Source organism: Triturus cristatus, chromosome 3_2 (assembly GCF_964204655.1).
Source record: "Triturus cristatus chromosome 3_2, aTriCri1.1, whole genome shotgun sequence".
In the NCBI taxonomy this organism is placed as follows: domain Eukaryota; kingdom Metazoa; phylum Chordata; class Amphibia; order Caudata; family Salamandridae; genus Triturus; species Triturus cristatus.
In genome coordinates this window covers 347009297-347023046 of record NC_140584.1, presented here as the reverse complement: position 1 = coordinate 347023046, position 13750 = coordinate 347009297, and the positions used below count along the sequence as shown (strand labels likewise).

At 42.9% G+C, this 13750-nt stretch overlaps 1 protein-coding gene across 1 annotated transcript in view; it reads left to right on the top strand.

Moving 5' to 3' along the window:
* GRHL3 (grainyhead like transcription factor 3) overlaps positions 1-13750 on the top strand; it is a 75573-nt gene that overhangs the window by 43452 nt on the left and 18371 nt on the right. Inside the window, exons 10-14 of the mRNA XM_085647852.1 lie at positions 432-510; positions 2667-2800; positions 8670-8701; positions 10343-10431; positions 13382-13467. Coding sequence (XP_085503978.1) covers positions 432-510; positions 2667-2800; positions 8670-8701; positions 10343-10431; positions 13382-13467 — 420 coding nt within the window. The remainder of the gene's footprint in view (positions 1-431; positions 511-2666; positions 2801-8669; positions 8702-10342; positions 10432-13381; positions 13468-13750) is intronic.

The window sequence follows — 13750 nt, the reverse complement described above, 5'->3', positions numbered from 1 at the left end:
CAGAAATGCACCTTCAAAATTTGTATTCCTTCTTTATTCTCTATATTGTATAATCAGCTTACATTTGTGGCATCATCGATTGGCCATGGAGTTAAAACACTCAGGCTTTGCAAGCTGGGATTTGTAGGCACATAGTTTTAATGGTAAAAGCAAAACTGAAATTACCAGAATGCAAAGTTTTGGTTGCAAAACTACAAGGTGAAAGTGATACACATGACATCGGCCTACTTGGCAGCCATGCACTTAAAAAAAAAAATGTAAAAAGTTTTATGCGAAAACAACCGGCCGCCTGAACTTGTCCTTTTGATGCTGTTTTCTTTTGTTCCTTTGTGTTTCCTCTCTTGCCATAAGCTGTCTTTTTTGATAGATAAGCTCTTTCTCGTGCCTAGTCTAAGATCTAAACGTGAACTGGGGTTCTCTTTCTGTGACAGGGGGCGGAGAGGAAAATGCGAGACGAAGAGCGGAAACAGTTCAGGCGGAGAGGCAAGTGCCCAGACTCCAGCAACAAGGGTGAGTGCAAGATTCCCAGCTAGGTGTTCCATGATGAGTAGTGAGCGAGAGCGCGCACAGCTGGCCACTGACCCCTGGTCATCCGGGTGACTTTTAGCCAGTCCTGTGTTTTTAGCCCGCTGCTCTTAGCGTACAAGCACATGCAGGCCAGTGGTTGTAATGGGGCATGAGTAGCGTCAAGCCCCCGCATGCATAGTGCTGTTTGTTGAAAACTCAGGATTGATTCAAATGTACTCTCGTGATATGGAAACAGTCAACATCTATGCGAGGGATAGATTGACCGTAGTAATAAAACATATTACGCTAATGGAAAGGGCCTTGGTGCACACAAAAGTAGTCATTGTAAATTCCAATTTATATCCACATTTACTTGTAATGCAGGAGTATACCTACATCGCGATATATAGAACAGATTTTTTTAATAAAACATAGATACTGATACATACACCCATATATGTGTATATGCATTCAGATATACATAGACATAATGGGGCATCACTATACAAAATGTAGACTCATTTAAATACACGTATGTGCATGCACATTACAATGTCTATATACATAGACATATATATTAATTGTGTATGGTATGCATTTACAAGCATTGTTGTATGCATAGTGGAGGTCATTTTTTAAAATATTTTTTGTTTTTATTGTCTTGTTCATACTATTGCTGTAGATTGTTGTGCTGTGAGTATTATCTTCTGAAGCTAAGATGAGCTGAGATGGTTCACAGTCGTTTTATTTTTGGCTGTTACAAATTCCATAGTACAGCCGCTTGCACAGAGAAAGATGTAGTGCTATGTGTTTTTTTCTTCAAAGCTGGGATTTTGAGACTATGTGCCAGTCACGAGCGTAGGTTCTTGTGTTGGGTGCATTTTGTGGTTTTCTTGAGAGCTCTAGGCTCGAAGGGGTGTTTAGTAAAGTTTCGGAATTCACCCTACACCGACGTGCCTTAGTGTGTGCTCTCCGTTCATTTGGTCATAGAGAATGAAATTTAGACAGCCATTTGGCCATCTTCCAATGCCACCAATGTTGATGTGACTGTGTGATGTGAAAACTGATCAGAACCTACCGATGACACTTGTGCGTTTACTAACACTACTGCTTCATTTCACATCACATTCATTGCTATCCAAAGTGACGCTCATGGATTTGCTACACCAACCATACGAAAATAGATTTTATTTAGAATGGAACCATACCCCATTCTGATCCAAGACAGCGAAAACCAGTGACCCCTTGGGTCAGAGTTAAATTCTTCTAAGCTCTCAAATTTCCTAGGTTTGTGCTGGAGTCGCACAGTCACTCCATGTGTTTACTATGCATTCTGGGGTTTGTAGTTCTATAGCCCACCTTTTAACATCAGGACAGTGAGTTCCACAGCTCATGTAAACGTCTGGAGTGGATAAGCTACTCAACGCACCTAGGGAACTTGAGAATTCAGATGCTGCCACTATTCCTTATTCCTCTACCTAACATGAATAAAAGCAATGAACCTAATCTGTCAGGGGGCGCGGATGCATTATGGCAATCACAGAGCACACAAGTTTCGCAGGTCCATGAGTTGGTAGCACATCTAGTCCAGGTTTTTGCTTTGCATTCTGGGACTTCCCATCCAATTTATCCTATTCTAAAATCAGTACTACAAGTCCCAGGATGCAAAGCAAAACGACTGTCCTGGATGAGCTATTCACGCATAGACCCTGGAAGCTCTCTTCACCCAAATCCTGATATGCTTGCACCTCTGAATATTGCTCGAAGCACATGAACACCTGTCAGCTGATGGAAAATCACGCCGTGCTCTGTGTAGGCAGAGCTGCTCACCCAGGCACGCACACACGCTCCCTCTGCGTGTCTGTCAGCCCTGCCCCGCAGCCAGTGAAAGGAGGCGGCTCGTCAGTACACAAAGAGGACAATAAATGAGGCGCATTACGCCTCCATGTAGTGTATCACGTTAATCTAAGGCGGGAGCAGCCGCGCCACACGGCTCGGGTGCACCGCCTCAGTTTACACCTGCCGATATCACCGTGTCCCTGTCAACGCGGCCCGGGGGGGGTTTCGATCGAAGAGCTCGAGACATGCTGCATTGTTTTGATTCCTTTCCAAATTGCGGCGACAGCTAAAATGAGAATGATGTGTCTTTTTTTGGGTAGATGTGAAATCATCGCTGCTCGCCGGCTATCGAGGGAATGACATCACGTACCTGAGGCCGGAAGCCGACCTCGAAACCCAGCCCGTGCTGTTCATCCCCAACGTGCACTTCTCCAACATGCACCGATGCGGCGTGGTACGTATCCCAGGGACATTTTAAGGATTTTGGGGGCCCTGGGCCAAGCATATTTTGGGGGCCCCTGTTAGGAACAGTTTTGAATTCATGATCCAATTTCAGCTTTTTCATGCCCTCTTTGGCTGGGTCATTGAAAATGCACATGCGCACTCGTCCAAATTCTAATGATATTTACATGTAATATTCAGGGATAGTTATGTGCATGGGCGTAGGAAGTGTGGGGGACGCGGGGATATATCCCCCCCCAGATTTTGGAGTGGGGGGACACGGGGGACAAGGGTGGGGGGGACGAGGGGACAAAGGAATTTCCCCTCTCCCTTCTGTTATCGCAGGGCCATTAGCACGCGAAAGCGCTACCTAATGGCCCTGCACTTGACCTGCCTGGAGTCAGAGGCCACCCGCCCTCTGCCTTTTGTTCTGCTGCAGGAAGGCTCAGCCGTTCTGGGAAGGGCAGAGAACGGAGAAAAAATAAATGCTGTCTCTTTTCCTTCATGGCAAGGACCGTGTCCACTACTCCTGATCTGCCTCTGGCGGCTGCCCTCCTCTCTTTATTCCTCCATCTCTTTCTGTCTCTGTCTCGCTCCTGCTTACGCGCTGATTTCAAGAGGCAGCTCTTAAGGTACTCTCTCTTGCCTCTCCTTTTCTTTATTTGTTCCCCTGTGAAATTGATCCAAAAAAGGCTGAACACTTTGGCTGTAAATGTCCTCATTTTCAGACCGTTTTCTATTGAAAAGAAACACCTCGGAATGGAGAGAAACAATAGTTAAATACCTAAGTAAAGCAATACAGAGTGGACAGCAGAGAGGCCAGACTGTTATTCACACCCACACACATTAGCACCACTTTACAGAGTTTGCCAGTGAAAGCGCTACTTTCTTTTTATCTTCTTTCTTTGAACAACATTGTTTTCCCAGGGTGGGTAAGTGCGCCATTCCTAAAGGGACTGCAATACCTGGTTGATGGGTAGAGTGGAAACGTTTAATATGATCGTTTTCAACTTTTTAATATTTTAGCTTATAAAATGCGGCTCTGTGTTTGGGGATGTGGTCTTTTTTAAACCAAACTGCATAAATTTTGAAAGGATATAAGCAATGGACATTGAAAGGGGTCCCTTCCTGGTCCTGTAGCCATGTCTTGAACTTTTCAGGCAAAATCACTTACTGATTTCTGAATAATGAGTTTAAAACCGTTAAGGTAACCATGTTTTTTTCCGATTACAGTTCACATGCTTTGCTTATTCTTGCATTCCCTATGAGTGTTTGCTTTTTCCAGGGTGTTATTCATTTTTTTTCAGGCAGCATTTTACTGTTGTCTAGTGCATAATTTGAATTTAGTCGCAGCACAATTGAGTTGTGCTGAAGGCAGTGCGAGTTTCTCTCAGTGGGGCAGTATGTTGTTCAGTGTGGGAGAGAATGTGGCACTCTGGCCAGAGCTGCTGAATTTGGAACTGGAGAACCATATTCAGACCTTCATGACCAGTTCACCATACCACACTCCTCCTGACAGAGCTTATTCTGATGCTACACCTTAGAAGGCCCGATAGTCCTTAGAAGCCCAGGTGTCTTAGCACCCGCAGGTGGACCTGTCCACCACAATCCATACTGCAGTTCACTTCCAGTCTTACGGGCAAGCATATGAAGAAGCACATCCTAGATCGACAGTGAATCTGTCACTGAGGTCACAAGACCCTTGAGGCCAGTCCACCTCACCCATTGGTACCTCCATTGGCCTTTTTCCAGCACTAGCAGTGCAACTTGCCAGGGGTTGGCAATGTAGGATTTGCATGCACACCAAACTTAGGGGGTGATTATAATGGCAGTGGGACCGCCACGTCACCCCGTCGGTGGCGGTCCCACCGCCATTGGTGACTGCATCACAGCCCGCAATATTACAATGGCGGGTGGTTACCTGGCGGTCGGAAAGACCAACCACCACGCACCCGACGGGCTTCTTGAGCCCGCCGGTGTGGTGGAGGGGCTTGTGGTTCCTACAATGCTGGTGGTGCCTACCATGCACCGCAGCAGGGATTACGATGTCCCTTACCCGCCAGCTTATCAATGGCGGTTCACCTGCCATGGAAATGCTGGCGAAAGGGACATTGGGGGCCCGTAGCAGGCCCTTTTACCCCTGGCCCTCAGACATGGGTCCTGGGGGGCATCTATGATGCCCCACAACATATCACTGCACCATGCGGCAGGCACCGATATATTTAACATGTTCCTTTTTTTTTTACTTTGCGGCTGATGATGCAGCCAGCAGCACCTGCTGCAATGTAAAAGATAGGCACTGCGAACACCGTAGTGGCAGTCGCATTGTAATGCCTATCGTGGGGCCTCCACCTTGAAGGCCAGCGGTCCCATTCCCTGATTCGATGGCGGTGGTACTGAAGTCCGCCTGCCATCGTAGTCAGCCCCTAAGTTTGCATTTTATGAATATGATTCAGCGGGAAATAAATTGATGTTTGCAATTTAATTGACTTTGGTTGGCCTCTTATCTATGAGATTTCCCTGTTGAATGTGCCTTTACATTATACATTTTTGGTTGTATGAATTGATTGCATACTACACTCTCATACAGGTATTAATTTGAGTGTCATTAGGAGTGTCTGGGACCAATTGTTTTCTTAGGAATTGTTTTCTTTACTAACCTTTGCAAAGGGCCCTAAACTTCACAGCAACACAAGTCACATTTATTTTAGTAATTTGGGATCTGTTTGAGCTACAAAATTGTTTTGGAGGAAATCGTTAGATTATGCAGCAGATGATGTATTATGTGGCAAATATGATACAGCCATAGTTAAGTGGAAAACATTTTTCCACTTAATTTTGCCCCAACATTGTAGTTGATCAATTTGTAAGTTCCCCAAACCCAAAAGTCGAGTTTGGGCACAATTTGCATTTTAAAAGCACAGGGCTACTTTTAAACTGACCTCAGGCTTCAGCAGTGCACACATGCAAGCGCAGAAAGGGCTGCTGGCCTCTAAACTGCCATGCCCTATTATATTCTAGGGACTTAAAAGTGGTTCTAATCCCCCTGCCCTATTATGTACTAGGGCCTTATAGGAGAGGTCATGCCAATCATAGGGGTACCCTAACCCATAGTGCACCCTAGTGTATGTAGGTGTTTTCACTGTATTTTTAAGTGCCTCTTTCAGAATAGCACTGGCTTTAGGCAGAGGCCAGGGTCAGTCAGTCAGGTACCACCAGTACCAGTCAGCAAAAAGTTGGGGAGTGCCCAGGGCGGCTTTGCAACACTAGAGAAACACAAACTCAGAATGTAGAACATAACACCATGGTTGGGGGGTTCTCTTCAATAATCAGAATTGATTTCTATCCTAATGAACCCATTTTCCAACATTAGGATAGGGAAAGACTGGGGAAAAATCACAACGTTCTAATCTATACAGTCAAGTTTTTATGCAGCTCTTTGATGACGGTTAATAGCTCACTGTTCAATGTTAGGATTTTAACTTATAAACTTCAAATACCAAAAGAATATCTCAGACAAAAGCAGTAACTCACTGACCTATTGAATTAAAACTTTCAATAGACAAGCCTTCGATCTCTCTCAAAAAAAGAACATTAATCACCAAAGTTATCTTCACATTTTTATTGTTGCCTGAAAATTGCTGGAGACCAGGAATGCAGCAGCAGGTACTTTTCAAACCCTAATGCACTTGCAAACACGACGCCCCCACCCTAAGTCAGCGGCCTTTGTTTGCTTTGTGCATTAAGATGCAAGATTCATATATATGTTTTTTTTAAACATTTGGTCTCATTACTATATGAATGTAAATAACAATAAAGCATACATGCAAACTGTGACTACATGCCCGCTTTTCTCAATATTTCACTCCGAAAGTATGCGATCGTATTTGTTTAACGGGCGGTGATTTGTATAGGGTCACTGGAAAGTGCACAAGGTTGTCCCTGTCCCCCCCAGAATTTTAGTGTCTCCTACGCCCCTGGTGATGTGTGTTTTCAATATTGTAACGTAGCAGCTGCTCACTAATATTACTGCAAATAATCTCTGTGACACTCTCCCATTTCTCATATGTGTGGTTCTGATTTGATTTTATAACTTGTTTATGGCTGTTGCATGTCACATTAACACAACTTTTCTCTACAAAATGTCTATAATAGACACTCACATATCAATCACATGGAAAATAAAGCAAAGGAAAACGGTATTTGAAATAATCTGTGTAAGAGTTATTCAAGGTCATCAGGGCAAGACTGCAGAACAGAGCTGGGTCTGTCAGGGGGCCCCCTGAAGGTCTGGGGCCCTGGGCCAGAGCCCACTTTGCCCCTGCCTTAAAACGTCTCTGACGTATCCCCCTACGTGTGCACCGATGTTGATATGTCGTTATGTCCTAAAATAAACGTAATATCGCTTCGCATTCTCACGTAACTATCCAACTCCTTCAGAGAACACTAAAACACCACACGACAGAATTCACCAGCTATGATCGTCCCGATTTCTTGTAAACAACTGCGAGTTTTAGCTCAGGGCTGTCACTCAGCGACTATTAATGGGGCAGCAGGTGCGGTGGCACCGGGGACTGGATTATTGCTGTATTTTACTTGCCAAAGAGCAGGGCTTTAAGTGGGATGAAAAAACTGGAGGGTTTCTCAAAGGGGCGTGGCCGACGTAATTAAGGGTGTGGCTTAAAAACAAGTAAGCTAAAAATCTGTGTTTAGCATAGTGTGCCGCCCATCTGGGGTTTTGCTATTTCTGTCATTGCATTCAGATATATGATACAAGTAAGATTATACATACAACAAGCCAGGACTATTGGCTTTGTCAATGGTGGTTCGTTGCACACGATAAATAAGCAGTAACTATGGCTTTGTTGTATATTACTTTGAAAATGCTACTGTGAAAGAACTAAGACGAGTCTTTTTGAAGTTAGATCTAAAGCTTTCAGCTGTGGTACTGCTGCAGAGTTGAGGTTTATTTTTCACCATGAGGGAAAAAATGGAGAGCCTGATAGGGACCTGTCTCAGCACCTGCTTTTAAGAACTGCCGGGGCTGAGCACCCGCAGGACCTGGCCCACTGAAAGCCCTGCTAAAGATCATTGAGAGGTGCCTTTTCCTTGCTTCCTGGTTCGGACTAGCCTATAGGGCAACCAGGCAGTGTCCGATAGGCTGGTCTGACAGATCAGTGTATGGGACTTTTTTTTTAGCAGTGTGTGGGTCTGTTTTATAGCCAAGTGAACCGTTTTGTAGTGTTGATTTCCCCATTAATATTAACACAAGGATTGCCTGCAGCAAGCACAAATGCATGCAATCGCCCATATCATGCAAAATATTGTTCAAAACTGACCTGATTTTCAAATGTGGGTCCCTTTCTTTGATCTATCTGATTCATTAATGGGGGCACATTTATTTTGGTGCATGGGCCTATTTTTGTCCAAGTCCAACCCTTACTTGCTTCCACAAGCACCCTTGCCACACCAATGCCTAGGCCCACGTTCAGGGCTCAATTATTCTTTAACCTGACTTATGCGCTACAAATGCCAATAGATAAATACATATAAGTTTCAGAACATACATACTGAAAAGCTTTAGAAAACGTGTGCTCATCGAGGGGCTCGGTGTACCGGAGCCACAGAGCATGTGTACCTGATCCGCAGAGCAGGGCGCGGCTGCAGGAGCGCACCCTGTTCCTAATACAGGAATCCCCAAACCAAACAAACCTCTCTCTTTAAAAATAACATAGAAGAAAGAGCCTGAAAAAGAAGAATGCAGGTCTGAAAAAAGAAAAAGCAGTAACACGGGAAGGGTTTATTGGGGAAACTCCGCAAATATTTAACAGATGCATTAACTGTGACTAAAAAAGCATATTTTATTTTCTTGTCCTATTCAGGTACTCCCTGCTGCTCAGGAGGAGAACGACAGGTACATTGAAATGAATTGTAATTGATAATGCATTCTTAAAATGCTGTACTTGTCAATCTTTACTTAGTATGTGTACATATTAACTTCACATATAACTTCAATTATGGATTGGAATTTAGTAGAACAGCAGTATTTGTAGAATGGTCATAATAGTGATTTTATGCTCACCTGCTAAAGTGGAATACAATGTTTTTTGTGTCTGTGTGTGTGTCTGTGCTAAATGCACATTAAATGACACCCACTATAGGCAGGGCCACTGGAATTATGCTGCAGGAAAGGATCAAGATATGTTGCAGGCACTACATTATGCAGCAAGAAAAAGCAAATTATGCGGCATAATGTGGCACGTTTTTTGATAATATTACTTCATTAGTTCGTCATTTTTAAACTTGGTAATAATGTATGAGCATTGGTTGCACTTCATTAGAACCAGTTTTACACCCAAAATTAGATTTAAGCAACAGAAAAGCGATCAGTCCAGCTTTACAAAGCGCCTTCCACTGCGCTGCAACATGTCGCTGTATTTTATTAACTTTTGAACCAAATGAGCTAGAAACAAATATTTGGGGGTGAAAATCTGCAAATTATGTGGCAGATGAGGGATTATGTGGCAAATTCGGCAAATCTATAATAATGCTAAAATCACCACAACACACAATTGCATTATTCCCGGGGCCCTGTCGATAGGTGAATACATATTAGCTCCATGAGGTGAAAAGAGATTAGAGTATGAAGTAAAATAGCAACCAATTCTAAAAAATGTAGATGGGGACTTCTGAGGCCACAGTCTGTAGTGGGACGGCAAACATAGAGCAAAAAGAGCTTGTTGATGCTACAGCACAGATACACGTGCCAATGATAAGAGTGGGTTCCCGCATTGCTCGATGTAGGGGCCTCCCCAATCAAAGTGTCTTCATGGGCCCACATCACTCCCCTGGATATAACACTCCCACAACCACAGCAGCACGCGGCATTCAGGACTAGAGCCAGGCATGAAACGACCAGTCCACATCGCAGGTCGGCTTTTTAGCTACTGACCGCTGTTTGACCATTCCTGACCCAAGGGTGCGTTTAGGGTCTTCTTTCTTGTCCATTTAATAGAGACAGTCTGCGTGGTACATAGGGCCTAAAACCAACCAGTAGCTGTGCAAATGGTCTTTTAACTTGTTTTAAACTGGTTTAATGAGGCAACCAGGTGTATATGTTTGGGTGAGAGTTCCAACTTTTGGAGTTGTTGTCTGAAAAGTGGCATTACATCCAAGAGCTTTTTTTGTACTTTTTTTTGTACTTTTTCAATTGATTTATGTCTTCATATTTTACTATCATATCTGTTGTATATCACCATGTCGCACCAGAAATATCGAGCAACAAAAATATCGAAACCATTACATCAAATATCACTTCGTAGTATAAATATATTTACTATTTTCAAGTCCACATCCACCTTCCTAGACTTATCTTGCAAAGTATCGGTAAGGTCGATATTGTGGACGCAATATGTTTGTAGGTCGATATTTCACCAGCTAGAAAGTGATGGAACACACTGGTATCCATATTGCTTGATGTTATTTGTGCAACTCTGTATTAATGCATGAGCTGATTACTAGCTGTTTCTGATAGAGCTGTATTCTGTATTCTCAGGTTATCAATGAAAAGAAGCTGCCAGTCTTTCGCCAGTGAATATGACCCGTCGTCGTCCAAGCAGCCTAAGGTGGATCTTTCACAAAGAGGTAATTCTTTCGCCGATCACTCCCACTCCACTGCTAGAGCCAAGCTGGTTTTATAAGCTTATAAAAAGCATTTCTTGCTCAAATCTATCAAATAAAAAAGGGGCTGGATGCTTTATAGCGGCTGAGCAGGGGTTGATAGTCACTAAGGAGTCAGCCGCATTGTGAGTCAGGTTAAATAAACACACTTAGTTTGTTTACCCACTTGAAAGAACCTTTTCTATGAACTTATCCGCAAGTTCAACCAACCAGCCATGCGCCTTTTGTTAGAATTTGTATGGCTTTTCATGTTTTGTCGTGTTGGAGGCTTGCATAGTGCTAAACTCTTCCTGAGGCCGGTGCAAACTGAGGCTGGGGACCAGAAGATGGAAGTCGATTGGTGGAGCGATACAGGGAAGGAGAGGGTATAAAACATAGTTTACAAAAAATAAAGGGAACCTGCCTGCGTGTTGACCCCACCATTGGTAATTTGGCATTAATGTCACAGGGCAGGGGTGGGTAATTTTGAATGTAGTGCAGCTCCAGAATGACACTATAGATTCTAATGATGCCCCTGTTTTTATACGAGTTATCTTAAAGGGTGACTCCTCGCAGTGGGCACTGGAGTCAATGGCTAGTGAACAGAGCCTATGGGCCACATTTACAGTCCGAACGCAGGCAAACTTAATTATATTTATCTTCATATTTTGAAGTAAGGTGTTGAAGTTGGGAGAATGTTTTTTGTAGGGTTCTCTATGTTGAGCGGGGGTTAAACGCTGTCAGTCAAGGAAATGGGGAGATTAGGCATGACCCGGAATTGTTGTGGAAAAGCTCCTGTTTCCAGTGGAAGGGAAGAGAGCCTGGGAAGGCGTGTAGAGTGATGGCAGAAAGTTCAATACGTTCAGACCACCTTTGGGAGAATGTCAGAGGGTATGGTTTGTGGAAGTAGGTGTTTGTGGTATATGAGTGTTAGTGAGAGAGATTTTGAGTGGGTTTTACTTTTTTTGGAATTCAAGTCTCCGAATACATGGAGGATTTCATATAGTACAGGTCTGTCCAAATTGGGCCGGAGCATCTCCAGATTGTCAGGATAACCACTGTCTATGTAATTAATTCTAATTTAGTTTATTTGTTTATGGTATTAGCAAATTTGGATATCAGGACCATCTGCCACCGTATCTAGATTAACAATGGGAAACTTGATCTAAATAGAGACCAATGTGTTAAAAGATGAGGGCAGTGCTATTAATCAGCAGTCGGCTTTCTTTGCTAAAATGCTCTGAGAGATGGACAAAAGACATTGGTTTGGAAAAGCTGATCTGTCACTCAGCGGCTAATGCTGGACAATCTCAATCTGGTTAGACACAAACCTTTAAAAAAATGTTGAAGCTTTATGATCAGTACCAGACTCTGAGTGTCGAAACAACATAACTTCTTTGATGCTTTCAAAGTTGGATGGAAGATAATTGTTGGGAACAAAGTAAACAGTGGTTCTGGCCCTCATTGGCTACTGCTGGCCAACCCGTATCTAGTCAAATATAAATCTCTCAAAAGATGGTACACCTGATGCATGAATATCGGTCCATGCTGGCTCCATCGCTTTATGCATTGGATGAAATACAATGATTTGGAACAGTAGAGCTGCCCTCATAGGTCACTGTTGTCCAATCATAATTTACATAGTCACTAATGTGCCTTAAATATGATGCAAATGTTAACTGGCATTGGAGTATTGTGACTTCAGTGCTTTGAAAGTTAGTGAAAAGAAGATGGTTTGGAGGAATAACCTCAAAGGTCAGGCCATTCAAATTCAAAATTACCCAGCTTCCACAAATGCTGCAAAGAATGAGTTTCTTCTGATCAATGGAGAATTGACCATAATTGCATTTAAAGAAATTTGCCTACTATGGTTTTTGCAGGAATTTAAGATTTTTTTAGTCCCAAAAGGCAGGATCTTCTAAATACCCTCTTTCAGTCTCTGTTTTTTTTTTGTAGGAGCCCTTAAAGAAATACTTCAAATATTGAAATCCTCCTCATGTGGTACTAGGTCATTGTTTATTGTGGCTTCACTGGTTTGTGAACATTTCTGTAATTCTGATTGTTTTTGCCCAAATGACACCTGGGGGTTGGTTGAACACAGTCCACATATGACACCTCACCGTAGTTGTGAGAAGTGCTTGAAAAGTGCTCATCCTGCCCTGTTTCCTTTGACTCGAAAGAGTCAGAGGCAGCGCTCAGTGGAATGAGCATATATTGTCAATGCACTTGGTTTTTCCACAATCATTCACGGCGGAGGAGAGGACTAACTGAATACTCGAGTATTGGACAGGATTTGGGCTTAAGCAGCATATGCTTTGGAGAAGAGAGCTTCCTTTCCTTGGTCATCTTGACGAATAAAACAGCACAGTGATGGGTCAATAAAAGGAAAGCAAATATCTGCCAGAAGGCACACAGAGAGTGAGACAAAGCCCCCCATGAGCAGAACAACCACTAACCCAAAGATCATATTAGATCTGTTGTATAACTGTACTGTCTACCCGGTTATTGTGCTCATTCGCTCCCATTTATTTCTCCTCTCTTCCATTCTCTCTCTATCTGTGAGCCTCTAGCTTTTTTCTTCAGGTGTCCTCTCCCCCTCTCTACTTGCAAGTCCTTCTTCTTAACTCCTTTTGTCTCCTAGAACCCTCTTTTTTCCCCAGCATTTTCAACTTTCAAGCTGTCTCCTTGACCCCCTCGATCTCTCTTTCACCATTTGTTTACACCTTCTCTTTCACTTTTTCCTTCTTCTCACTTGTTTCCATTTTTTCTTTCTTTCCCTCCTGTCTTTTCTTTCTCTTATTCCCACTATTTCTCTCGCATGAACAACTTCACATCTTAATAAAACATGGTATTTATTTTAAAATCTTCCAGCACTGATCTCTGTTACTTTTATTATAAACAAAAAATGCTGAAATCCTTATTTTTATTTTGTTAGTATTGTTGTATGTACGTCAAGAATCCGAGGAAGTATTTGATGCCTTAATGCTGAAGACGCCGGACCTTCAAGGGTTAAGAAATGCTGTAAGTTTCACTAACAATAAGTATTTTGTGTGAATGGCTCTGCATTTCTCAAAAGTGTTTATGTTTAGACCATGATCCTAAATGAGAAACTGGATATCATGCCCATTCACCTCAGTCAGTGGGAATCCTACGAAAATGTGATGTTTTAAATATCCTACAAAAATACAGTGGCCAAATATTACCCACCATGGTATTGTGAAGGTAAGTACGTTTACGTATGAATAGATGTGCTCTTCTTAGTTTACCGTCTATGTACTGTGACAACTTATGCATTGTCAGGGCA